This window comes from Musca domestica, unplaced genomic scaffold, assembly GCF_030504385.1.
Source record: "Musca domestica strain aabys unplaced genomic scaffold, Musca_domestica.polishedcontigs.V.1.1 8, whole genome shotgun sequence".
NCBI lineage: Eukaryota > Metazoa > Arthropoda > Insecta > Diptera > Muscidae > Musca > Musca domestica.
In genome coordinates, this window is record NW_026712409.1 from 7727542 (window position 1) to 7754294 (window position 26753).

General features: G+C 34.9%; 1 protein-coding gene across 3 annotated transcripts in view; it reads right to left on the reverse strand.

Annotated features, from left to right (window-relative positions):
• Positions 1-4982: 4982 nt before the first annotated feature.
• LOC101894853 (uncharacterized) overlaps positions 4983-26753 on the reverse strand; it is a 185760-nt gene continuing 163989 nt past the window's right edge. For 2 of the 3 annotated variants that reach the window (XM_059131014.1, XM_059131013.1), the window contains 10 exons: positions 15749-17696; positions 11755-11924; positions 11364-11687; positions 10784-11282; positions 10392-10718; positions 10143-10326; positions 8093-8252; positions 7896-8022; positions 7635-7780; positions 4984-6579 (listed from right to left, as the gene is read on the reverse strand). In XM_059131014.1, the coding sequence (XP_058986997.1) occupies positions 6247-6579; positions 7635-7780; positions 7896-8022; positions 8093-8252; positions 10143-10326; positions 10392-10718; positions 10784-11282; positions 11364-11687; positions 11755-11924; positions 15749-17696 (4218 nt within the window). In that variant the 3' untranslated portion in view covers positions 4984-6246. Of the gene's footprint in view, positions 6580-7634; positions 7781-7895; positions 8023-8092; positions 8253-10142; positions 10327-10391; positions 10719-10783; positions 11283-11363; positions 11688-11754; positions 11925-15748; positions 17697-26753 lie in introns of all 3 variants that reach the window. The other variant, XM_059131015.1, reaches the window with a different exon arrangement.

Consider the following 26753-nt stretch of genomic DNA (forward strand, 5'->3'; position numbering starts at 1 on the left):
CCCAAGAATCTGATCTGCTGTGAGAACTGCTAACACGAAATTGACTCAACATTCATGTTTTTGCTTAAGTCCGTCAGGCCATTTTCACTTCGGAAGAAGCTAGCTTAGTCACTCACTGAAGTCCATCAGTGAGACTCGAAGTCTCAAAGGAGAGCTTGCCTAATCTGTCCTTTTAAATTAGTTAGAAAGTGTACAAAAAGTAAGGTGACAAAGAGCCACATAACCGGATCGTTCTGAGAAGCTTCGTGTTGGTAGAAAAGTTCGAGAAGAACTATTCCCACCAATTCAGAAGGAATCTAATCAAGATTCTTACATTGAAAGCAACAGAGAGTCCCAAGAAGCTGATCTGCTGCGGGAACTCCTAACACCAAATCAACTCAACATTCATGTTTTTGGTTAAGTCAGCGAGGTCATTTTTACAATAATAGCTGTGACGAAGTTGAACTACCCTGAATTAGATTTTTTTAATCCAAACCCAGACTACATTCAGAGGATTGATAGAAACTTCGCTTTGAATGGCTTGGATGCTTATAAAGTCCTATATTTGATCATGCATTAAAAAAGTTATTCTGTCATCTTTAATTTGTTTTTTTTACGTCTCCCTTTTGATCGTATAATGGGACTGCCTTCGGCAGTTCCATAAATTCCAAAAGTTACCTTTCGCTGTTTTAGAAGAAAAAAAAACCTAAAAATATTCGTTAAAAGTTATATATTAAAAAAAACATACATTAAAAATTAGATCCACTCTGGGCATAACCTAAATTATTGTTAGATGTTTGGTGGAAATATATTTTTTTTTTTTTGAAATTATAAATATTATTATTAATAGAACATAAAGTTTTATTTTCAAATGAAAATATTAAAAAAATGGGGAACACTAAAGCTGTTTGATTTCTATATTTTCTTTTCTTTTTTTTGTTTCAAATAACAAATCACATGCGTAGCTTTTATCTCGTTTAAGCGTTTTAACTAAAAATGTATTTTTATTTGGGATACTTTTCAACTACAGTAGCTACGGTTGGAGTGGTTTTTATTTTCGGGGATTACTCTGGCATCATTTTATTCATCACACGCACATACAAAATAATAATAATGATAATATATGATTGTACATAACACATTTTTTTATTTATTTCTTTTCCAAAGGGGGGTAGTATTTCAACTTTAAATTTCTTTTGGTTTTTAGAAATTACCTAATTTTTCTTTAAATACTAGCAATTTTTTATTTTATTTCTTCCTTTGTATATATAATTGTGTAAAGCGAACACCTACTAGTTTTGTTTTTTTTTAATTCAGTTTCGTATTAAGTTTTTTGCTTTTTTTGCATTTAATATTTATTGTCGCCTAGTAAATAGGGGGTGTTTTTTGTTATCAGTATATATATATAATACCTATAAATATATGTATATATAATATGTATATATATGTATAATATATATGATTATGTTATGTGTATATAGTTTCATTTTTTTAGTTTAAGTTTTAATTATTGTTTTTTTATTTCAGTTTAAGTTTTGAGTTTTTTATATCATTATGTTTTTTATATATTATAATATTATATATGTAAATATAAATTCATGTATACAACACTTCATTTTCGAAATTATAAAGCTACAATAGTTTTTTTGAGTTGAATACGACGAGACCAACAACAGCGATATTATAGGGATGAACAGTTCACCCATGGTAGAAGAATATAGGTAGACGCATCGACACAGCTGCTGGGACAATGAACTTTAAAACCCAATTTTGGAATTGAAAATGTTGAATGAAAAACTATTTCAAAAACTAGAAAAAAATTGAAAAACGCGTATTATAATAACCTCCGAATGAAGTCGTATAAGAAAAAAATATAAAAATCTGCTTAGATTTGAAAAGACATTTACAATTTTTTGACATATCAATGTTGCCAAGCGTTGATGCATCTACCTGTATTCTTCTACCATAAGATCACCCCTATCCTATAAGTATTGTTGTTTTGTGCATGATTAGCGAAATATGTGAACGTAAATAGAACATAAATGCCAAGAAATGGAAATTAACTAAATGACAATTTCAATAAGGAATGTTGATGTTTTTAACTACGATAGGTGGTATCCTTTTGTGGCAATACATTTGAAGAAGGGATATAAGTTTTTTTTTGTAATAGAAAAAATGTACAAAATTAGGACAATTTTAATTTTTTGGTTTTCTCAAGAATGTTGGAGGCTTCTCCCCATGTATTGCCACATGGAATTTATAGGCCTTTATGAAAGTTTTATTCTAAATCTAGATTTGGTTTTGTATAAGCTCAGCTCACATAGTTTTAATAGCAATCTAAACACGTTTTTTGTATTTATCCTAATTAGTGATGTTATGCGTGATGTTTTGGCAAAAAAAAATACTTAAAAACTTGACAGCTGTTGTCGAGGTCTTTTATAAACTAGAAATCGCCAAAATTTAGGATATATAACAATAAATTTAACAAAGGAATAATGAAAAACCCGTAAAGAAAGACTAAAAGTCGGGCAGGGCCGACTAAATGCAAAATAAAATGATGTTTAAAGTAAACTTAAAAAAAAAAAAAAAACAGATCGATTTAAGAACGATTTGTAATATAATGTAGAATGTATCATCAAAATGATGTCTTAAAAATTAGTACCATTTTTCTTTGTTCATAATTTTTTTTAAACATATAATAGTTTCACTACATTCTTTTTTTTTTCTTTTTTAATTATAACAGAGCGTTTTTGTTTAATGTTAAGTGATGTATGTATGTAGATAGATGTATACAAATCACTCATCTTATTTTTGTTTTCTTTATTGATTTTGTGTGTTAATTGTTTATTTAAAGCTGAAACCCACGCATTTTTATTGTTTTCTTATTGTATTCTTTAATCATAATTTTTATATGTAAAACATATTATGTAATTACTATTAATCATTATAATCATTTTGTTTTTTAATATTTTAATATTTAATTAATTTCTTTTTTATTTCAGGTGTCATGTTTAAATTGGCTACCAGCGGTTTTATAACTTTTCACAATTTTGATTTAAAAACTCAAGTTATAATTCTTTTATTTTTCAATGTTACTATTAAATTTTGCAACATTTTAAGCCTATCGAATGAAAACAATAGAGGATCCCAAAATGTCCTAACAATAACAAAAATGTTGTTGTTTTTTTTATTGTTGACCTGTTTTATATGAATTCTTAATAACTTTATTTTGGCTTGAGGTCTATTGAAACATTAGTGTTTTATTTATATAATTTTGATTTTAATCAGTCGAAATACTGGAAAAGAAAAATAAAAATTATGTAAATAAAACACTGATGTTTCAATTGACCTGAAGCCAAAAAAGAATGTTATTAAGAATTCAATAACAGAAAATGTGTTCTTCAAAGAAAGAAACTGAGATAAAAAATTAAACAGGTATTTGGGCTTCAAAAAACCACAGTCCTAGTAATCTAAGAAAGTTTCTCGAATTTCATGAACCATTAAAAACAGTAAATTTGACGCATTATTTCAGACCTCCGGAACAACAATTTCCAATAGGAAAACATTTATAAAAAACGTCAAGTAAGTCCACATTTTTTTATGGTCTACAATTAAATACTCTTATCTAAGATTTTTTTGATAATCTCAGATTGGATGGGTAAATCGTATGCTGCAGTGAATTTCATAATCAAATCAATATATTAGTTTAGGACAAGATGGTTAGACCTTGTTCAAGAAAAACAATAGTCTTTCTAGGGGGACGATTATAAAAAATCTGTGGAGTTTCTTATACAAAATCAGCAGATTTTTTCGGGAGTGTGTAGACCTTGTAAAAACCAATCGTAATATATATTTTGAGAAAACTTATTTTATTGAAAACAAGTTAAAAAGTAGCAGTCGTTTTTGCCGACTGATGCATACCCTTAGCCAGTTGTAAAGAATCGCTGACTTGTTTCGCAAGTTATGACAGATAAAATTATTGGAAATTGTGGCCCTTTGTGGGTGAGGTACCAGAAGGGGTTTGGCAGATGTATATCATCTTCACAACATATCTCTTAAGATGGAACAAAGTAAATTATTTTCTTCGAAAAATGTTGATATTTTGTGGGGGAAGTATCAGAGGGAGTGCTCATCTCCGAATTCGATCTAAGTTTGACGATAACATTACGATGTACCAAGTTTGGAGCAAATCGGATACTCCCTTCAAAAGTTATCATGCACACCAGCCAGCTAGAAACGGCTGAAACGGATTTGGTCCAAAGAGACCCAGGGTTTTTAACCATTATTTCCATGAGGTACGTTTTGGCCGCATCAAATGATGTATACCCTCTCTAGCCATGTGACTGAGGGTATAATCTTTTATAATATTTTGAAAATGAACATTCCTATAAAATATTCCAATAACGACGGTTTGTAAACTAAACAAATTTAAGTAAGGTCCATCGTGGATTATCAATTACAGAACAGGTTCCTCTGAATAAACTAAAATACCAAAAAAGTCCCAAAGATCTTTTCATGAAATGTATAAATAGTTATTCTTAATCAGTTAATTGCAGCAGTTCTTTAAGAGAAGAGAGAGGAATTAACCTTACGCAGCTAAGAGGGAACTTCTTTGCAATTAATGGTTGCCTACGGGAAAAAACAAAAAAAAAAAAAAAAAAAATACAAAATGGCCAGAAACTACCATAAAATTGTCTATTTTTGGGCGTTACCCTTACAACTTCGGTGTCCAAAGGTTGGAATGTAAATATTTCTCAATTTGAGTAATAAGTCGATTTTTCAAAACTTATAATTATTTATACCAGGCGAAAACCTGAACTTGCCGACCTGAAATTGTTTTTTCTCCATGACCCTAAAAATGTTACAAAATATAATAATTGCTATAAAAAATATATATAAAAAATATTTTAAAATGTTCTAAACATATACATAACACTTTCTTTCAATCAAATTCTGTGGGAATTATGCATATTCAATTTAACCTTATATTACCAATTTTGTTCTAAGTTATAAAACCGTGTCTCCAATTTAAACAAGCCTCTGTATAAATATTGTCTAATTTCCTTAAATTTAATTCCATTTGTGGTTAATTTACCTGACAAATTATACAAAAAAGGATATTCCTGTCAAAAAAGTAAAGCAATAACATTGACATTTATTTTTGCAGTTTTGTTATTTTAATAATTTGTATTACTACTTTTAATTCTATTATATATTTATATATTTATGTTACCATGTATGGTATATTTTTTGGTAATATATTTAGGGAACTTGTCCTTACACCTTTTTAGCTAATATGTTTTATTTTATAGACATTATTAAACAATTATTTCTTTTCTTTCTTTGAGTTAATTTTCCATATTGTCATCAAGTTTTATCTTTTTTTTTTAATATTTAATATTATTCATATATATTATTGTCTTATTTTTTCACAATTTCATCTATGCATGTAAATAGTATTGTCATATAGTTCCTTATATTTTATTACATTCTTTTTCACATCATTTTTTATTTTTATAATATATATTTTAGAGCTTATCTTAGAGACTTTTGTTTCGTTACTTCTTTTTTTTTAACTTATAAAAATAGTATTCATATGTATTTATTGTCTAGCACATTTTGAGTGTATGTGTGTATATGTCGTCATAATAAATATTGAGTATATGTATATTATATCTAAATTTAATAAGCTTTTATTGTAGGATAGCACATTTATCATATTTAGTAGTTGGCTTATTTTTTTTTTCTTTCTTTTTGTCATCTTAACATTTTTTCTTAGAACTCTTTGGAGTCTATGCTCTATAACATAAATCATTTCATATATATTTTTGGTTTTATTTTAAACTATAATTTCGTATATAATACATTTATTGTCTTCTTACTTCGTTAGTATTATTTTTTCATATTACAAAATTGTTTGTTTTTTTTTTTATATATATATGTCTGCAAAGGATATGCTGTGTTTTAGGTTTGTAGTGTGAATATGCCAAGTGTGTTTTTTTTTTGTTTTATTTTTAAATAATTTAATAGTTCTTCAGGAATTTAGTTTCGTAAAAAATTGACCCAAAATATGTTTGTTTTGTTTGTTGTAAAAAAATTGACAATATCGTGTTTCTCTTGCGGTTTCTATATAATTATTGAAAAAAACAAAATATTTTTCTATTTATTTCCATTAACCAGTAGCAAAAATATATTAGTTTTTAATATTTTTAATTTTTAGTTATTTTTTTAAGTATTTGTTGCCTTCACTTCTCGGATTTTAACCCCTTATCCCCATTGACTTCTCTCTTGACTATCATAATAATCAATATCCATGGGACTGCGATGCACCTTGGGTGTTTGTCGACTTTTCAGCGACACCGTTGCCAAATTCGACAAAATATCTGGACCACCAGGATGTGCATCATATTTTGAAAAGGGTTCATCACGTGAATATTTCAATATCTGTTCATTTATCCAGGGTACGTATTTTATGACATTTGCATAGACTCCGGGTAATTTGGGATGGGCACACATAATGCCCCACGACACAATGCCACCAACAAACCAACGATCCTTTTCACCGGGATATGGACAGAGCAGGGGACCACCAGAATCGCCCTTAAAATAAATAAAAATATAATAACAATAAAAAAATTAATAACAAAATAATCAAATATAGATATTATATTATTAAAAATAAATAATATGTAAAAATAAATAATATAATATATTAAGTTTGTCATTCCGTTTGTAACACCTCGTAACATACATTTTAGACTAGACAGTGTATATATATTCTTTATCCGTCCGTCTGTGGAAATCACTCTAGCTTCCGGACGAAATGAAGTAGGTTGATAAAATTGTACTCAAATGTATATTATATCTGCAGGACTTTTGGTATTGAAAATGGATCATGTAGGTCCACGTTTTGGTATAGCCCCCATATAATGTTACCTCCGTATTTTCGGTATTTTGGCGATTTTAACGACATTTTTCACCGGAAATGTTTCAAATTTAGTATTTGAAGTTCGTAATAGATACTACAACCTAGGACAGAAAAATGTATGTGCAGGTCCACGTCTTCGTATAGCCCTCATATAACGGTACCTCCTGATATTCGGAATTTTGATAATTTTAGCGACATTATTCACCGGAATTGTTTCAAATTTGGCATTTGAACTTCGTAATGAATCTTACAGCCTATAAAAGAAAATTGTCCGTGCTGGTCCACGTCCTCGTATAGACCTCACATAACGGTACTCCCCGATATTCGATATTTTAATGATTTAAGTGACATTATTCACCGGAATTGTTTCAAATTTGGTGTTTGAAGTTCGTAATAGATACTACAGTCTATGATAGAAAATTGTCTATGCTGGTCCACGTCTCCGTATTGACCTCATATAGCGGTACATCCCGATATTCGGAACTTTGATGATTTTAGCGACATTATTAACCGGAATTGTTTTAAATTTGGCACTTGAAGTTCTTTATGGATACTACAGCTTAGGACAAAAAATTGTCTGTGCATGTCAACGTCTTCGTATAGCCCCAAATATCAGTACCTCCCGATATTCGGTATTTTGATAATTTTAGCGATATAAATTAGTATATTTGGTATATTTGGTAGGAGGAGGTACTTTAACCACAAATGGTTGTCATTTACAGCTTACCTGACATGCATCCTTGCCACCCTCCTCATAGCCAGCACAAATCATGCCATCGGACACAGTTAAATTATCCAGCCATTCGTCACACTGGGTTCTACGGATAATGGGAACTTGGACTTCATTGACAATGGGTTCATATGTTGCAGAAGCTGAAATAAATAAATAATAAATTATACAAATATATTCAGGACCCACAGCTCAATTAAATTAAAAGGGTTTTGAACGATTGAAAAAATTTGGAAATTTTCTCGGAAAAATACTTACGATCTTTATCACGTCTCTTGCCCCAACCAATAACCGTGCACATTGAGTCGGGTTTCAATTGCTTCATATTGGGCGGAGGTAAACAAACTGGCAGTAGATGCTCGTGAAAAGATACACGTTTGGCAAGCTAGAAAGTGTTTGAGAACAGAACAAGGATTAACTTCCCTGATGGATATCGTAATATATTTGTCATTTACCTGGAACAATGCAATATCGTTGTCATGTGTTATCGCTGTATTATATAGGGGATGGGGTATAACTGTCTTCACTTTAACCTCTTGACTCGAATAGGTATAGGAATTGCGTCGTGTAACTCCCAGCTGTATTGTCCAATCTTCCAGGTCGATAACCGTGTGACTGAAAAGAGAAGTAAAGGGGGAAATTTTGTTATATCTTTAGTATAGTGTCCATGTACATATGTAATTGCCAAAATTGATTTTTGAGGTTATGATCGACCAGAGAATGAAAATAAACCCCAATTTTTTATGCTCCATATGACCGAGGTCTAGGCGATCATAATGTCTAAATAAATTAACAAAAAAGTAAACCCCTGATAAATAGATTTTGGGCTCTAGACAGATAACTATCTATCGAGTACCTTTGGAAGACCTTTCCACTTATCGAAGACATTATGGAAGTCGCAATATATTTTAAAGACATTATTTTCTAAAAGTTTTCTACAGATTGAAGACCTTAAATAGATCTTTTGTAGATAGAAGTAATTCTATATAAAATAACCTTCGGGGAGCATAACTGATTGATGGACGCGTTCAGGGGGGAGAGTCTCGTCTTAAAACCCCCAGGTTCAGTGATCCTTATACTAACGAGACGATGTTTCGGCGCCCCTAAAATTGCCAAACCTCTGTGCTGGTCCCCACGTAAAGAGAATCCCCTAATTCTGTTATGCGACCACGAGCCCATCATTGTTGCAGATTGACAGTCAGGGTACCGACTGCATTCTTACGGAGGTTTGTTGATACCTGCGTGCCTCAACGAATATCAGTTTTAGCTACCGAGTCCTTGCCATGGTATGAAGACCATGTCATGGTAGAGATCAGTCCCTTCACGACGACAAAGAAAAATTTGTTAAATCAAGACCACAATACTCTGACAGTGGACCTAATAAACGATAGTGTAGTCAGACAGCAATTCGCAATCCGACAAATTTTTGCAGATATGGGACCGTTAAGGATGAAAGTCTTTATTGATGAAATGGAAGTGCCACTGAGCTCTCCCGACACCAAGAACGTCAAATCTAAGGAAACGAGGTATAAAAAAGTACATTGGCGAGTAGTAAACTACTGTAGTCGATATGCCGATGGGGATACCCCCAGCTCACCGAAAAGGAGCTGCAGCTTATCACGACTAACCTGAAGCTTGTTAAGAAGTTTTAGAGAACGTATGCTAGCAACACTATGAGAGTTTTCGATAAGGCTCATTTAAATCCTTTCCTAAACACATTCCGCAGGTCTTCATCAGTAGAGTTTTTAGATAATATTTTGTCTTTAAAAGGAATTTGGAATCTCTCTCAGAAGTTAAGAATATTTTGCTACTGATTTCCAACTTTGGAAATATGTCTTTGGTAGACATTAACGAGGTTTTCAAACTATAAGCATTCTAAAATAATGCGTTTCTAGAGGCTTTATTTTTGAAATACCTTTAGAACGACTCGATTTATAAAAAGCCTTTGGAATCGTTGAAATCCCCTCGGGAGGTCTTTTAAACATTCAACCAATGCAGATATTCTATATATAACATTTAAGAAAGTTTTCTATTTATAGTTTGCCATTCTTCCATGAACGCGCAGTAGCCTTTAAAAGGTCTACGGAAGACCGCGTTAGTCTATATTCCGAAGATTTTCTGTTTACATTAACCTTTTAATATTAAGATACCAACCTTGATTAGGCAGGAATAATTCGAATCATATATCATAAACACTTTTCAATCCATTGCCCAAAATTGATTTATTCAAAACTTTTGATAAGAACTCCTTCGAACTTTCTTGTCAATATAATGAGAATCCGTTAGGTCCTACAGAACCTAACTTTTTAGGAAATTTTCTATATATACTTAGCCATTCTAAAGAGCCTTTTATTTATGGAAACTATTCTGAAGAGAGAATATTTATATTCTGGACGTATTAATATTTGATGCCAATATTATTTAGGCAGTACAAATTTGAATCAGATAATCGATAAAAACTTTATAAAATTGTCCCCCCTTTGCTAAATTCCCCTTTCAACTTACTTGCCAATACAATGGGAAGCTGTTAGAACCCACTGATCGGATATCAGCACCCCAGCACAATAGAATATTTTCTCGGGACCACCCAAAATGGCTGCCAGAAAAGGCCAGGAACCAGGATGAGCTTTAGCACCACCAATTATGCGTCGTGACAGCTTACGCCTTGTTCTCTTAACTTTGCCGCATTCTGAAAGACATTCATATTTTTATTATTTTTTCTTTTTTTTCGCAAAAACTCATTGCAGCCCTTACCGAAGTTAGAACAGGTCAACTCAGCAATGGGATAATCTTCGGAACGTGTACAGTTCGAAAACTCCTTAATTAAATTGGATTTCTTTTTGGCGTACATTTTCCAAATGTCTGTAGAGACATTTACCGAGGTCAGCAGTGGACGATGGGTTTTTTGGGTAATGACACTGGTGGCATTCACTGCACTATAGCCCAGCATGGAACAAACGGCCGAGGGTGAGACAGCACGATCCCAATTCTTGACACAGGCCGGGGTCCATTCTTTGCTGTTCATGCGGTAGACCTCTAGGACACCTTTGCCCAAATCACCATTGCGTTCACTGAGGCGGACTGAAATGGTAACAAAAACAAATCAGGTCTAAAAATACCAATAAATCTCCGCATGAAATACTCACTGCAATTCTTTTCATCCTGCCCATAGGGACAGTCCATGACCCCATTGCATATATGATCCAAGGTTATACACTTCCCATTGCCACAAAACACCTCATCTTTGTCACACACTTTGCAGTTCTTCTCATCCGCATGGTCCATGCAATCCAAGTTGCCATCGCACACATACTCCTTGGGCAGACAACGGGTGTTGTCACACTTAAAGCCATCACACTTGGGATTCGCCGAGGCCAACATGACATTTTGCACCTCCTGATAGCCCACACATTCCTCGGGACTTTCGAAATCTTTGAACAGCTTACAGTTCAGGTACTCCGGCAGACTTAGGCCAAACACATCAAAGAAGAAACCACAGCGACGCATTGTTTCCGTGCACAACGACTGACAGGGTGGCACAGTGGCACCCGAAGCACCACATTTCGGTACAAATAAGGTACATAAAAACAACGACACCAGCTCATAGCAACGCACATCCACTAAGGCCTCATAGGCATCCATATCCTAGAATAAGAGAAGTGACGCGACCGGAAAAAGAAGACAAAATCATCAAAATTCTAGATTCGAACAGATGACAACAATTACCACTTGAGTTTCCAGCTGGCCGAAATGGCCAATGTAATTGGGGAACACGGTAAAATTATAGGGTATTTGGGGGCCTTGACAAAATTTCACAATAATCGGTAGACATGTGCCGGGAGCGGGATTTTTACTCTGGGGATCCTCCACATGTACGGTATTGATGATGGTCTTGTTCACAAACTTAATGGTGGGATAGGCCTTGAAATATGCCGCCAAACCTCCAGCAATGGCCAATAGAGCCAAGGCATTTATCAAAATTTGAAATAGGCGGAATTTCAAGCGACCATTGGTTATGTAGGGATTTGAACTCTTACGGCGATTTATGATCTGTGGGGATGGGAAAAAAAAAAAGATTAGAAATTTAGAAATGAGAAAGTCTCAGTATTTCACAAACCTGATGTGGCAAGGACATTGTATTCGGAGCACCATTTTGAAAACGTACTATGGTCTGTAGACTGGCAGGTGTGGAAACACATTTCGTAATCGGTGACATGGGTACATTGTTCTCCATTTCATCGATGGTTTCATTTTGGAATTTCTGCTTAATATTAATGGGTGTAGGTACTGAAAATATGGAGTAAAAAAAGGAAAATGTTTAAATCGTTAGAAATCGTATATTTGGCCTGGAACTGTATTCCCCAGTTCGGCAAGAAATTGCTTATCCAAATGGGGAGTTCAAAAAACAATATCTCTGTATATATTCCTCCACAAAAACCTACATATAGATGGCGTTCCTTACTTCTATGTTAGTGAAGTTTAAAGTTAACGATACATAAACTGCTTTGAATTATGGCGTGGCATAATAATTGATAGGTTATAAAGGTATGTCGGAGTAGTACTCAAATCCTGCCATTGTTTTCCTTTATAATTTTAACATTAATCTGTCATTCTATGATGCCAAGTAGCGTATGTATTGTAATCTTGAATAATCTATATCCCACTTCTAATTGTATTTTTGTGTGTTGCATACCATTAGGCGCTAAAGGATAGATATATGACACTAAAAGATTCAAATTTTACTATGACCCTAAATTCTTAAGAAACAATCCGGGAATAGGGACCCAAAAATCCTACAAGAAAAAAAAATCCACAATAGGGATCAACTTATATTGTAAGGAATGCCCGAATATATCTACTAATTTTGACAAAACCCCTACTAAACTCTACTAATTATAGGAAAAAAATCTAACGCCGACATGTCAATATTAAGGGAGTTATGGCCATTTTAATGTTTTCATTAATTCATGCCTAAAAAAGTGATCACAAATAATAGCTAAAAAACCGAAATGTCATTATTTACGGAGTTATGGCCATTGAAAAGTTTTCATTAATTCATGCCTAAAAAAGTGATCACAAATAATAGCTAAAAACGCCGAAATGTCATTATTTACGGAGTTATGGCCATTTTAAAATTTTCATTAATTCATGCCTTGAATCTACGAATAGGGAAAATTTAATCCTGCAAATAAAGGATTTAATAATTTAGGGAATTCCAATAATAGGGACCTAATGATAGCGACCAAATTCATAAATAATGATCGTAGAAAAAATTCAAGAATAGAGAACTAAAAACCCTAGAAGTTTCCTCGAATAGGGATATTCAGTCTGGATAATCCGAATAAAAAAGAAGTAAAAATCTACAAAAGAAACTTATTTTTGACATATCTAAGAATGGGGAAAATTCAGGTTCAATGGAAAAAATTGAAAAAAAAAACAGGTGAGGGAGAGATGAAAAAACTGCAACCAACTTCAGACTGCTGTCATTTCTAAGCCACTCATCCGATATCAGTTAAAATTATTCCAGTGACAGCTCATTATATTGTTTACAAGCGCACAAAAGCATTTTGGTGTGCATTTTCCAGAAAAAAAGTTATTCGTGATGGAATTCAAGCGTGATAGTGTGATTTCTTTATATTTGGCTGGAAAACCCAAAGTGGCTATCGTTAGAGCACTCCAGCATTTAAATGTGAATAAATCTTTTGGTGTCTCGTACCATCGCTCGTTACCGTGATGCTGGTAGCATAGCCCGACGTCAAGGAAGTGGACGGAATAAAAAAGAGACACATTAGCAGAAATGGTTCGAAAAGTAAAGAAGCGACTTGATCGAAACCCGCGTCGCAGTGGCCGAAAAATGGCTCATGAGCTGAAAATATCGCAATATTCCATTCGACAAATATTGAAAAATGAGCTCGGGGTAAAGCCATTGAAATTCTAAAAAGTGCAAGAACTTACACCGCAACAGAAAGAAAATAGACTCAAAAGAGCTAAAGAGTTGTTTCGCTTGGCCGAAAGTGGTGAACTGCCGAATTTGGTTTTCTCCGATGAGAAAACATTCGATGTCCAGCAGTTTGTAAACAAAGAAACTGATCCTGTTTACTTGCCAAAGAGGTCAGCTGAAAATGGGCACCCTCGATTGGCCACCAGAACTCAAGCGCCGGCCATGGTGATGGTGAGGGCCGCCATAACAGCTGATGCCGCTCTCCGCTCGTATTAATCGACCGTGGCATCAGAATAAATGTTGAATATTATTGCGAAAATATTCTTGAGGGTGTATTAAAGCCTTTGGCACGCAAACATTTTGGCCGCAGACCTTGGAGACCATTTGGCCGCAGACCAAGAGGACTCGGCACCATTGCACTCAGCACGCGCCACCACAAATATGGTGGTTACAAAATGAGGTTCCTCGCTTCATTTCCAGCGCACAATTGCCACCAAAATCTCCAGATACTAATCCTTTGGACTATTGTGTCTGGAGTATTTTGGAAAGCAAGGTTGGCACTAAAAAATACCAAAGTGTCGATCACCTTAAGCAAGCGCTTCGCCGGGAATGGGCCAAAATACTGCGGAGCAACAATCGGGCAGCGTGTGACGGCGGTTTCATTGGCCGTTTAAAGGCCATAATTCGTGCCAAAGGAAGGCAAGGTTGGCACTAAAAAATACCAAAGTGTTGATCACCTCCAGCAAGCGCTTCACCGGGAATAGGCCAAAATACCGCAGAGCAACATTCGGGCAGCGTGTGACGGTTTCATTGGCCGTTAAAGGCCATAATTCGTTGCCAAAGATGACCAATTCGAGCAAATCTAAACTTATTCTAACATTTGATGCTATTTCCGACATTTTTTGTTTTCATTCAATAAAATTAAAAAAAAAGTAAAAATTATGGCTGCAGTTTTTTTTATCTCACCCTGAATATGCACCCTCACCTTAATACTCCTGGAAAAAATATATTTGTTAAAAATCCTTGAATCAGAACCAAACACTTCTCGAAACATATTCTTCCAGATCCCAAAAAAAGGATCTAATTCTCCTCAAAAAAAATATTCTTAAAGATCCACCAAAAGGATCCTCGATTTGTAAAAAAAAACAACGAACAAATCTCTATAACTCCTGAAAAATATTCTAAAAATATTATCCTCAAAAAAATATTCTTAAAGATCTTTTGGTGGACCTCAAAAAAATGTTTGTAAAAAAAAAACACAAACAAATCTCTATAACTCCATGAAAAATATTCTAAAAAAAATTTATGAAATCTTGTTTTTATACCTCTTCAAAAATATTCGTCAAAATCCACAGATTGAAGCCTAATACTTCCCGAAAAATACATTCGTAAGAAAATACTTAAATGAGGACAAAAGTCCCAAAATGTGGAATGAATGAAATCTACTCTTAAAATTTCCAAAAGGCTCAAACACGTCTCGAAAAAATACTCTTTAAAAATCACAAATCCACTTATCGAAAAAAACCCTTGAAGATCGATGAATAGAGACCCCTTTAATATCTAAAGATAGAAACCAGATACCTCTCGAATAAACACACTGACAAATCAATGAATAGGAACCCACTTCACCTGGAAAAATAAACGTCTTGGGACGTAATTCTTAAAAAATATAGCTAAGGGAAATGTGGGCTTATAATCCAAAAAATATTACTGAACTGGGGCCAATAATCCTAAAAAAATCCACAAACCAAATAATTCTTAAAAAAAATATTTTCTAAAAAAATTCTAACAATCCTAGAAAATACTCCAAGAAAGAATATTCCAGAGAAATCCAATCATAGTAACCCTATGTCCCAGATAAAATCTGCTAATGGGAACCTAAAATTCCGAAAAAATTATGTAAACAAATGTAGGGAAAATCCTCATAAAAAGCTATGGATAATCCTTGAATATTTTCATTAACAGATATTTTTGAAAAATCCAGGAATAGAGCCTAATAATCCGGACAAAATATTGCCTTACAAATACCCGAACATATCTCATGACGATCCTGGAAAAAAATATTCTTAAACCAATTGCACGAATTTATCCCAAATTATTTTTCCAAAAAATTTAAATCGATCGAGAGGAGTATAGCAAAAAATATTCCTCTCTTTCTCGGAAAACTTACCATTGCACAACCTTTTCACCGACAGCGATGGCAGCAGTGGCGCTTCCATGATTTTCGTATTATAACCAGGGCTGGAAGTTTGACTGAAGCTATCACTGGATATATTGGAGTCTTGGCGGAAATTGAATTTGTGGCGTGGCGGTACAACGGGACCATTGCTGCCGAAACGTGATGTCGTCATCATGCCAAAGGCATCACTGCTATCCTGATGACGGAGGGCCGCTGCCGCCCCACCACTCTTATTGATGCGCGATGCATTCTGCAGCAGTGGGGCATCCATTAGATTTTTCGAATTATAACCCGGACTGGAGGTTACCGAGAAGCTATCGCTGGACAAATTCGAATCCTGGCGTTGATGCAGTTTTGGGTACTGGATGGGAGGTGGACGTTTGCTGCGATTCAATTGGTTACGTATGTTCATGGGTGGTTGTTGCTGGTGTTGTTGTTGTTTCATTGGGGCCGAGGAATCGTGCATTTCAAAGTTTTGTACTCTGGCTGGTGGTATGGGTGGACGTTTCTGTTGTTGAGCTGTATTGTGTTGCGGCGGTTGTGACTGCAGTTGCTGTTGGGTTGCAGGAGGTGCCAAGGGTGAGTTGCCTGAACCAGAGGCCGAAATAGACATCGACGAGCCCGTTGAAATACTGGAACCTGCCGATGCTGTGGACGATGTTGAGGTTGAATTGGGCACCGTGGAGCCACCCTTGTTGCTGGAGTCGATACTATTGTTAAGCGATTGCTGGGACTGACTTTGGTTGCCCAGCTTTTGCTGCCCACCACTCTGCTGCTGCTGTTGCTTGGCAGGTGACACCGATTGTGATTGTGGCATCTGGCCAGTTTTACGCTGAGCACGTACCGGTACTATGGGCAACTTATTGTTGCTGTTGTGGCTCATCTGCTGGATATTGTTGTTGTTTGCTGCCATATTCGCTGCTGCTGTGGCTGTGACTGTTGTCTGTTGGCCATAGGTGACGGCATTCATTTCATTGTTATTCAAATTTAGCATCACCTCGTTTAAATTCATCGAACGTTCCATTTTAAATGACTCCTTGGCCAGCGGTGAATCAGCGGAGGTTTTCTCCGTTAGACAACTGTCGAGCGATGACTGAGTATCAACACTGGAGAAGCGACTACGAAAATCAGCTGTGGTCGAGGTGGATGCCAGACGTTCGCTGTGCGAACCATAGCCAGACGATGAGGTAATGCTCGAGTCGACGGTGCTGCTGGACGAGCGATTAGAACGTTTGAGTGCCGTGCAAACGTCTCCGGTCAGGGCTGCCAGGGTTTTGGCAGCCAAGGTGCCGTTGAATAGTTTACTCGAGGAGTTATGTGATAGCTTGACGGGCGTGGAGTTCAATGACTCTTCGAACACTGAATTCTCCAGACTCATGCGGTCATCGTCGGATAGACCACCGGTGTCGTAACCTGTAACACTGCCACCATCCGAGTATGCGGAGCGTGCATTCAAGTCAACAAACAGATGGCCGCCAGACGTATTTGTCAACGGATTATTGGCTTCGATGTTTGTATTGGCATAATAACCTGCAGCCGATCCACCACCTGTCGCCCGTCCCGTGGAGGGCAAATTTTGCAATGGAATTTGGGGATAGACGAATGCAGTGCCACTAGTTGTGGTTTGCTGTTTGCCCTGTTTGTTGGGTGTCTGGTTGAGGGATGCAGCCGATGAGGGTGGTGTGGGTTCACCACAGGAATCGACTCCACCGTTCGATGAAGCAATGCTGCCACAGCTATTCACCGAATTCCAGGTAAATTTTGAGTGGAATGTTCGTTTGGGTATGGGAGGGGGTGTAGCTGTAGAATTTGATGCTGACGAGGTCTGCTGCTGAAGTTGGGGTTGTGTTTGTTGTTTGTGTTGTTGTTGTCTGTTATTTAGGCTGGGTACAAAATCGGAATTTTGTCTGCTCTTGACTGGCGTAGCTGTTGTATTCACCTGGATTTTCGTAAAACACAAATATCGTCAAGAGGTGGAGAAAAGGGGGAGAAAGAGAGAATGCATAAATATTATTATTTACACAAGAATATAATGCGAATAGTAGTGACATAACAACAACAGCAAAGAAATATTTTGAGTGTAATCATGCTTACAGTGCAGGCAATTTGTATAGGTACAGCATGCTTATATATAAGTAGATATTTAAATATAAAGGTTGAAATCAAAATAAATTATGAGTACAATTTTTTATGAGGAACTGCATAATTTATCGTAATATATAAAATAATTTTCACGAAAAAATAATTTATTAAGAAATTATAATAAATTAAAAATAATTGTCATGAAAAAAGGTAATCGATAATTGGATTAGTAAAAAATATTTTATAATACATTCGATTTTTGTAGAATGAACATATGAAAAATGAAACTTTTCTAGTTACAACCAATACTCAACCGGGAAGCTTAAAGTAGTAGGTGAATGACTCCAAAAGAGAGGGGAGGTAACAGCTGGTAAAAAAAAAAATTAAAGCATACCCTGAGGCGTTGTATGTGTATTTAAAGGCATTAATTTACGAAATGGTACAAAAAGTAGCAAAATGTACAAAGAAGCAAGTTAAAAAGTATCTGTCGGTTTTGCCGACAGATGTATACCCTCACATGTATAGCCTCAGACAAAATTACAAGAAAATCGAACATTTATATCCAATTTTATGCGAAATCATAAATTCCATATTCATCTCAGGTTTTTGGTTGAGGGAAATATTTAGATATGGCAAGTTGTTAAGCATCGCTAACTTGTTTCGCAAGTTATGACAGATAAAAGTATTGAAAATTGTGACCCTGTTAATTTCGTTTTTTTATGACTTTAATGGATATTCAAAATTTTGAGCCTTTGTGGGAGAGGTACCAGAAGGAGAGGGCCGATATATTCCATCTTCATAGCAGATCTTGTGTTAGTAGAAATAATGGGATGTGTGAAATATGAAGAGAAACGAATGCTTATTTCGGATTTTATGATCGTTTTGGTTATTCAAAACTTTGAACCTTTGTGGCGGAGGTACCAGAAGGAATGATCTGATCTCAACTAACCTTATAACATGTCTTGTGTTGATAGGAATATTGATATGTACCAAGTCTAGAATGAATTCGGATGTTAATTTCACTTTTAAGGAGCTTCATGGATATTCAAAAGTTTGATCCTTTGTGGGAGAGGTACCGCAAGGAGTGGACTGATATATTCCATCTTCACAGCAGATCTTGTGTTAGTAGAAATAATGGGATGTGTGAAATATGAAGAGAACCGAATGCTTATTTCGGATTTTATGATCGTTTTGGTTATTCAAAACTTTGACCCTTTGTGGGGGAGGTACCAGAAGGAATGATCCGATCTCCACCAACTTTCTAACACATTTTCAGATGTGTCAAGTCTGAATGAAATCGGGTGGTAATTTCGCTTTTTATGAGCTTCATGGATATTCAAAATTTTGACTCTTTGTGGGGAAAATACCAGAAGGAGTGGACCGATATATCCTATAATTTTACCAGACTTTGGGTTAATAAAAATATTGTGATTTGTGTAATTTGAAGACAATCGGGTTGTTACATCACAATTTAAGAGAGTTATAATTATTAAAAATTTTGGCTCTTTGATCGATATTGTTCATTTTCGCACCTGACCTAGCTCTGATGTGAACAGTAGGATTTGCAAAGTTGGAGCAAAATTTGATTATTCTTTCTCTTTCTGCGCTGTAAAATATTTTTTTTAAAACTTCGACATTTAGTGGGGGAGGTACCAGAAAGAGTGAACCGACATTGCCCATCTCCTAACTCGTTCTAAGTTTGATACTTGTATTACGATGCACCAAGTTTGAATCGAATCAGATACTGTCTTCTAGAGTTTATGTGTAGCCTGGACACATGGAGGTGGTTTCGGAAATTTGTTCTATATTTGTACGAAAAGTACCCAATGGTACTAAATTAGGTTTTGGTTGAAGGGATAGAGAAAAAAATCCGAAATTTGATATTTGGATTACTGATGGTATCTGCGTTTGATATATGGAGGCGGTTTTGGAAATGTGTACTATAATTGTACGAAAAGTATTGTATTTGGTACAATTTTTTATTAGGTAAACCTACATATAGCGCTTAAAATCTGTACATTGGTATTATGGTCGCTTTTCATGTGTAGCCTGGACATATGGAGGCGGTTTTGGGATAGAGATAAAATTCTGAAATGTTGTATTTAGATTACTGATGGTGTCTGTGTTTTAGATTTGGAGTCGGTTTTGGTAATTTAATTGTACAAAAAGCACAAAATAATACAATTTGGTATTGGGTGAATATATAGAGCTTGAAATCTGAAATTTGGCTTTAGGATCGCCTGAACATATGGAGGTGGTTTCAGAAAAGTGCACTATAATTGTACGAAAAGTACTAAATGATAATACATTTGGTTTGAATTGAAGGGATAGAGATAAAATTATAAAATATGATTTTAGATTACCAAAGGTATTTTTGTTTGAAATTTGGCGGTGGTTTGGAAACGTGTCATATATTTGTACGAAAAGTACTAAATGGTACTACATTTGATATTTTGTAATATAATTTGATATTGGGGTATCTGTTGGTATCTGTGATTGAGATATAAAGGTGGTTTTGGAAACTGGTTCTATGATTGTACGAAAAGTACTGAAAGGTACTAAATTTGGTATTAGGTAAAGGGATAGAGAAAAAATTCTGAAATTTGATATTTTGATTACTGATGGTATCTGTGTTTGAGATATGAAGGTGGTTTTAAAAATGTGTACCAAAAGTGCATGAAAAGCATTAAATAGTACTGTATTTGGTACTTTTTTGGTATTGGGTGAACATATAGTACTTGAAATCTGAGATTTTTTATTATCGACGGAAACATGAACTATAATTTTACGAAAAGTACCAAATGTGACTAAGGGATAGAGAAAGAATCTGAAATTTGATATTTAGATTACTTATGGTATCTGCGTTTGAGATTTGGCGGTGGTTTGGAAATTCGTCCTATATTTGTATGAAATATACTAAATGGTACTAAAGGGTTCTGTTGGTATAGCGAATTGAGATATGGACGCGATTTTGGAATTGTTTCCTATATTTGTACGAAAAGTACTAAATGGTACAAAATTTGCCATTGGATAAAGGGATAGAGCTGCAATCCTGAAATTTAATGTGGATACCACTCTTGGTGTTCGTGGTTAAGATATTAAGGTGGTTTTTGGAAATGTGTTCTATAAATGTTCGAAAAGTACTCCGTGGTACTAAATGGGGTATTCTGTAAAGGGATGGAGCTGGAATCCTGAAATTTGATATGGATGTTACTGTTGGTGTCTCTGGTTGAGAGAAGGCGGGTATGAGTATGATAATTGTATTAAATGGTACTAAATATGGTAATGGGGGAAACTAAGAAGCTAAAATCTGAAACTTGATATTAAGATCAGATGTCACTGTTGGTGTCGGTTGTTAAGGTTTTGGAAATGTATGCTATAAATGTTCGAAAAGTACTAACTGGTACTAAATTGGGTATTGGATAAATGGATAGACCTGGAATCCTGAAATTTGAAATGGGCATCACTGTCACACTTTTCGATATACTTACTATAATTGCACTAAATGACACTAAATTTGGTAATGGGGGAAAATTAAGGAGCTGAAATCCTGAAATTTAATATTAAGGTCACTGTTAGTATCTGAGGTTGAAATATAGAGCTGGTTTTGGATGGGCGTACTATGATTGTATAAGGTACTAAATTTGGTAATGGGGGAAATTACAGATCTGGAATCCTAAAATTTGATATGGATGTCACTGATAGTATCCAGGATGGTACTAAATTTACCGTTGAGTGAATGGAAAGAGCTTGAATCCTGAATTTTGAGGTTAAAATTGAGGTTACTGTTGGTTTCTAGCATTAAGATATGGTGGTGGCCAATTTTTATTATTGAAATACGTTGGTCCATTAAATAGGTCCATTTCGTGATGGTTTTATTTATATTCTCCTCGGTAAACTTCAAAATAAACAATTTTGAATATTTTTGTGGATCAGAACGTAATCAGTTTTTTTTTGATTAGGCTTTTCGATAAAGAAAAAAAATTAACAGGAATAAATTGTTATCGAACTGGAGCAGCTGAAAAATTAAATAGATGTATGAAGTTTTATTGGGAATTTTGTCCAAGTCATTATTTCTTGGAAAATTGTGCATTTTTAGTACTAAAATGAACTGGTGATGAAATCTTAAATTTTTCGTCAAAGATATAGTGGGAACTTGATAGTCCTTTTATATGAATATAGAGATATTTATATATAATATACTAAAGAGTATTTTCCTTTTTTGGTTTAAAAAATGTGGAGAACGCCAGCAAGTATGCTGTAAAAGTACTAAAAAAATAAAGGTGGAGAAAGTCAGTATTCATATAATTCTAATGCGATGTGTAAACTGGCTTTTAGGAATTACGTAGTTATTTCACCCGAGCCCATTTTTTCCATGATGGAAGGTCTAAAATGCTATTGTTCTCAATAATATTTTCGTAACATCCTATTATATTGATAAGAAATGTCTGGTCACTTCAGTGTTGTGACCTTGCGTTCCTATTTCAATTTCGTACAGTTTATGAAAAAAAAAATGAAACAACACCCAAAACATGAAATATGAAAGAGCAGAGAGAGAAATTCCATTACATTCTGCTGACTAAGTTCCAACAAAATATTATTATTTACGTTGCACAGAAGCTATTTGCAGTGGCTGTGCTGGGCTAGGCTGGCTAGGCGAAGCACTTTGGCAATGGCTGCCTGGATTAAAGGCTGCAAACTTGGTGACTTGTCTCAAAATTAAATATGAATGTTATCACAAGGTTTAGGATTTGTGTAATGTCAGCAAATAAAACGAAAAAAATACCCAGCAAACAATTTTAGAAGAAAGGTTTTGGAAAAAATTGAAGTATTTTTTTCCAGGTGTTAATGATAAAATATTAAAGTATTAATTATTTTTTCACATTTTTATGAGAGTTCGAATTTTTGAAATTAATTTCAAAATTTATCAATACTGAATTTTTATGTAAAAAGAAAAAAATCAATCAAAACTTCGTCTTAATTATTAGAAAGTACCTAGAGCTCATATTATTCAAATCTTTGCTATCTGTATCATTTTGGGAAATAAATGGACAATTTGGAATTAATTTTACCATATTTTTTAATTTGATTCAGACGAACTTCCCTGACATCACCCTGAATTCAAATACCAATGGACCATAAAAATGTCCTTTAAAATTAAATTAAACCTCCAAAACAACTTTTGCCTTAAATCTACCACCAATTTCGAGGTAGTGTCCAAAATTTCCCAAGAAATCATTACTTGGTACAGCCTTTTCTGTATGTGTGAGTGTCTGTGCGATTAAATGATTAATGACTTCTATCCCCCCTCCCTGCCATCCCCACCCAATTTATGGAGGAAGAAAAACAATTTCACTCTCATTCAACTGATTTGATGACATTCTTTTGAAAATCGATTTGTTGTTGTCGTCGTCGTCCATCCCTCCATCGTTGTTGAGCAGTGATTTCGATTTGTTGATTTGTTATTAACGACGCGAATTCTTTTTGTCGTTGCTGTCGTTGTTGTTATTGCTGCTGTCAACATGTATTGCTCTTTCTCTCTTTCATTGTTTATTTAGAACTTTAATGCCATGCAACGATGTTGGCTTTCGAGTGGGGGATTTAACGCAAGCGAGCAAGTGGAGAGGGTAGAGAAATGGTCAAATAGACAAAGGATTAGTACGGGTGCGTCCACAACCGGACATAACTGATTTAAGTTTTTTTTTGAAAAAAAAAAAAAAAAACAACAACAACAAAATGAGAAACAAACAGCTGGCATAAATAATTGCTAATAATCCTTTTGGCAAAGTAACATTTGATGACAATGACGTTGATGGTGGAGAAGTAGCTGGAGAATCATGATTATGATATTTCTGTTGTTGTTATTGTTTTTTTCCTGCAGGATAACAAAGTAAACAACATCTGTTGTAGTTTACGAATTAAATGGACGCATAACGTCAAGAATGATTGTGAAACGCATTGCGAATTGTTATATAAATCGATGGAAGGAACTCAAAAAGTTATTATAAGCTGTTGTTGTTGTTGTTGTTGCTACTGCTGTGGATGATTGGATGTTATGTGGGAGCTGAAATAATTGCAAAGCTATACTGAAATTATGTCAATAATTGTTGAATAGTTGGTGGAGGCATTCGGGAGAAATGTTGGAGGGACGTTGTAGAGAAAATGTCAAATCATATATTTCCTTTGGAAGAAGAAGAGAATGGAAAAACTATTTTTCTACAGATTAGCTATAAATCTGCTTTTATGTTTTGGAAAAGTGGGTTTAAAAGAGGTCTTCTTCCCTAGGAGACTTGAAGAAGGTATTCATATAGGAAAGATATATCAAAAGTCTTTTATTTGTAGAAAAACTTATAAAGATATGTAGAGCGTCTGCTAGCTAGTGGAAGGTTTTCTACGTATAGAAGACCTGTGGAAAGTATTCTGTTTAAAAAAAGCCTTTGGAACTTTTTTTATCTATTGAAGACCAGTGAAAGATAGCCAAGTAAAGACCTTTGGAATATTTTCGATTTCTATCTATAGAAGGTCTGTGGATAGTCTTTTACATTATGGAAGACCTGTGAAAGGCATTACATCTGTAGAACTCCTGTGGAAGGTATTTAATATTAAGAAGATCTGTTGAAGCTATTCTATGGAAGACTTGTGAAAGGTATTCAATCTGAGGAAGATCTGTGGAAGACACTCAATGTATAGAAGATCTGTGGAAGGCCTTCTATGTATATAGAAGAACTGTGGAAGCTATTGGAACTATAGGGGAACTGTGGAAGTTCTTCTAGACATGGAAGACCTGTGGCAGGCATTAAATTTATATAAGATCTGAGGAAGATTTTCAATCTATAAAAGACCTTTGGAAGATATTCAAGCTGTAGAAGACCTCTGGAAAGTATTCAATCTGTAGAAGACATGTGGAAGGACTTCTACATATAGATAGCATGTGAAAGGCATTGAAACTATAGAAGACCTGTGAAGGGTCTTCCATCTACAGGGTGAGATAAAAAACTGCAACCAACTTCAGACTGCTGTCATTTCTAAGCTACTGCAACATCAGCAGTAATGGTTCGAAAAGTAAAGAAGAGACTTGATCGAAACTTGCGTCGTAGTGGCTGAAAAATGGCTCGTGAGCTGCTATGTTCCATTCGGCAAATTTTGAATAATGAGCTCGGGGCAAAGCCATTGAAATTCCAATAAGTGCATGAACTTACACCTCAACAGAAAAAATAGACTCAAAAGAGCTAAAGAGTTGCTTCGATTGGCAGAAAGTGGTGAACTGCCGAATTTGGTTTTCTCCGATGAGAAAACATTCGTTGTCCAGCAGTCTGTTCGTTGTCCAGCAAACAAAATGATCGCGTCTACATGCCAAAGAAGTCAGCTGGAAATGTGCACATTCGGTTGGCCACCAGAACTCAAGCGCCGGCTATGGTGATGGCGTTGGCGCCATAATCGACCGTGGCATCAGAATAAATCCCGAATATTATCACGAAAATGTTCTGGAGGGTGTATTAAAGCCTTAGGCACGCAAGCATTTTGGCCGCAGACATTGGACATTCAGCACCATCGCACTCAGCACGAGCCACCCAAGAATGGTGGAAGGTCATGATTCGTGCAAAGTTGACCAATTCAAACAAATCAGAACATATTCTAAAATTTGATGCTATTTTCCAAATTTTTTGTTTTCATTCAACAAAATTAAAAAAAAAAAAATATAAAAATTATGGCGTTTGACTTTGTGCAGTTTTTTATCTCACCCTGTATAGAAGATGTATGGAAGAGCTGTGGAATGTATTTAATCTATAGTAGACTTGTGAAAGGTATTCAATATATGAAAGATCTGTGGAAGGTATTCAATTTATAGAAGACCTGTGGAAGGTATTCGTGGTATAGAAGGCGTGTGGAAGATCTTCTATGCACAGAAGATGTGGGGAAGGTTTTCTATTTATAAAAGACCTGTGGAAGGCATTTTATTTATAGAAGACCTGTTAAAGGTATTTAATCTATAGAAGATCCACGCAAGGTCTTTAATCTAAAGAAGACTTTTAGCAGACCTGTGAAAGGTAATCTATCCATAGAAGACTTGTGGAAGATGTTCTTAGAAGACCCGTGGAAGGTATTCTGTCATAGGCTAAAGTATCCATTACGAACTTCAAATACCAAATTTGAAACTATTCAGGTCAATAATGTCGCTAATATCATCAAAATATCGAATATCGGGATGTACCGTTATATGAGGGCTATACGAAGACGTGGACTTGCACATTGGCTGGACTGTCATAGGCTGTAGTATCCATTTCGAACTTCAAATACTAAATTTGAAACAATTCCTGTGAATAATGTCGCTTAAATCACCAAAATACCGTAAATAGGGAGGTACCATTCATTATATGGACTATACCAAAACGTGGACCTGCATGGCTCATTTTCAATACCAAAAGTCCTGCAGACATAATATACGTTTCAGTAAAATTTTATCAACCTACTTCATTTCTTTCGGGAGCTAGAGTGATTTCCCCGGCGACGGAAGATTTGTGAAAGATGTTTATGTTGAGAAGACCTACGGAAGGTTTTTTATCTTCACATAACCTAAGGAAGGCATCGGTCTATATTCTGTAGAGGTCTATGGAATTGGCTGAATTTATAGAAGACAGAAGAGCTGTGAATTCTAAAGAAATACTGTGGAAGATCTTCTATTTGAAGGAAATTTATAAAAGGCCTTTCCTTTATGGCAGATCTATCTCTTTGTCTCTAAATGTTAAATGTCCTTGGCGAGAATAAGACCTGCCATAATTCTTTTTCTAAGAAAATCCATTTTTCAATCTTTCACACATCTTTATTTATTACGCATTTTTCTTTAAATTCATTAATTTGTAATACCCGTTGGCGGGGTGAAGGGAGACATCGTTTTTTTTTCTTTTTTTCTGTT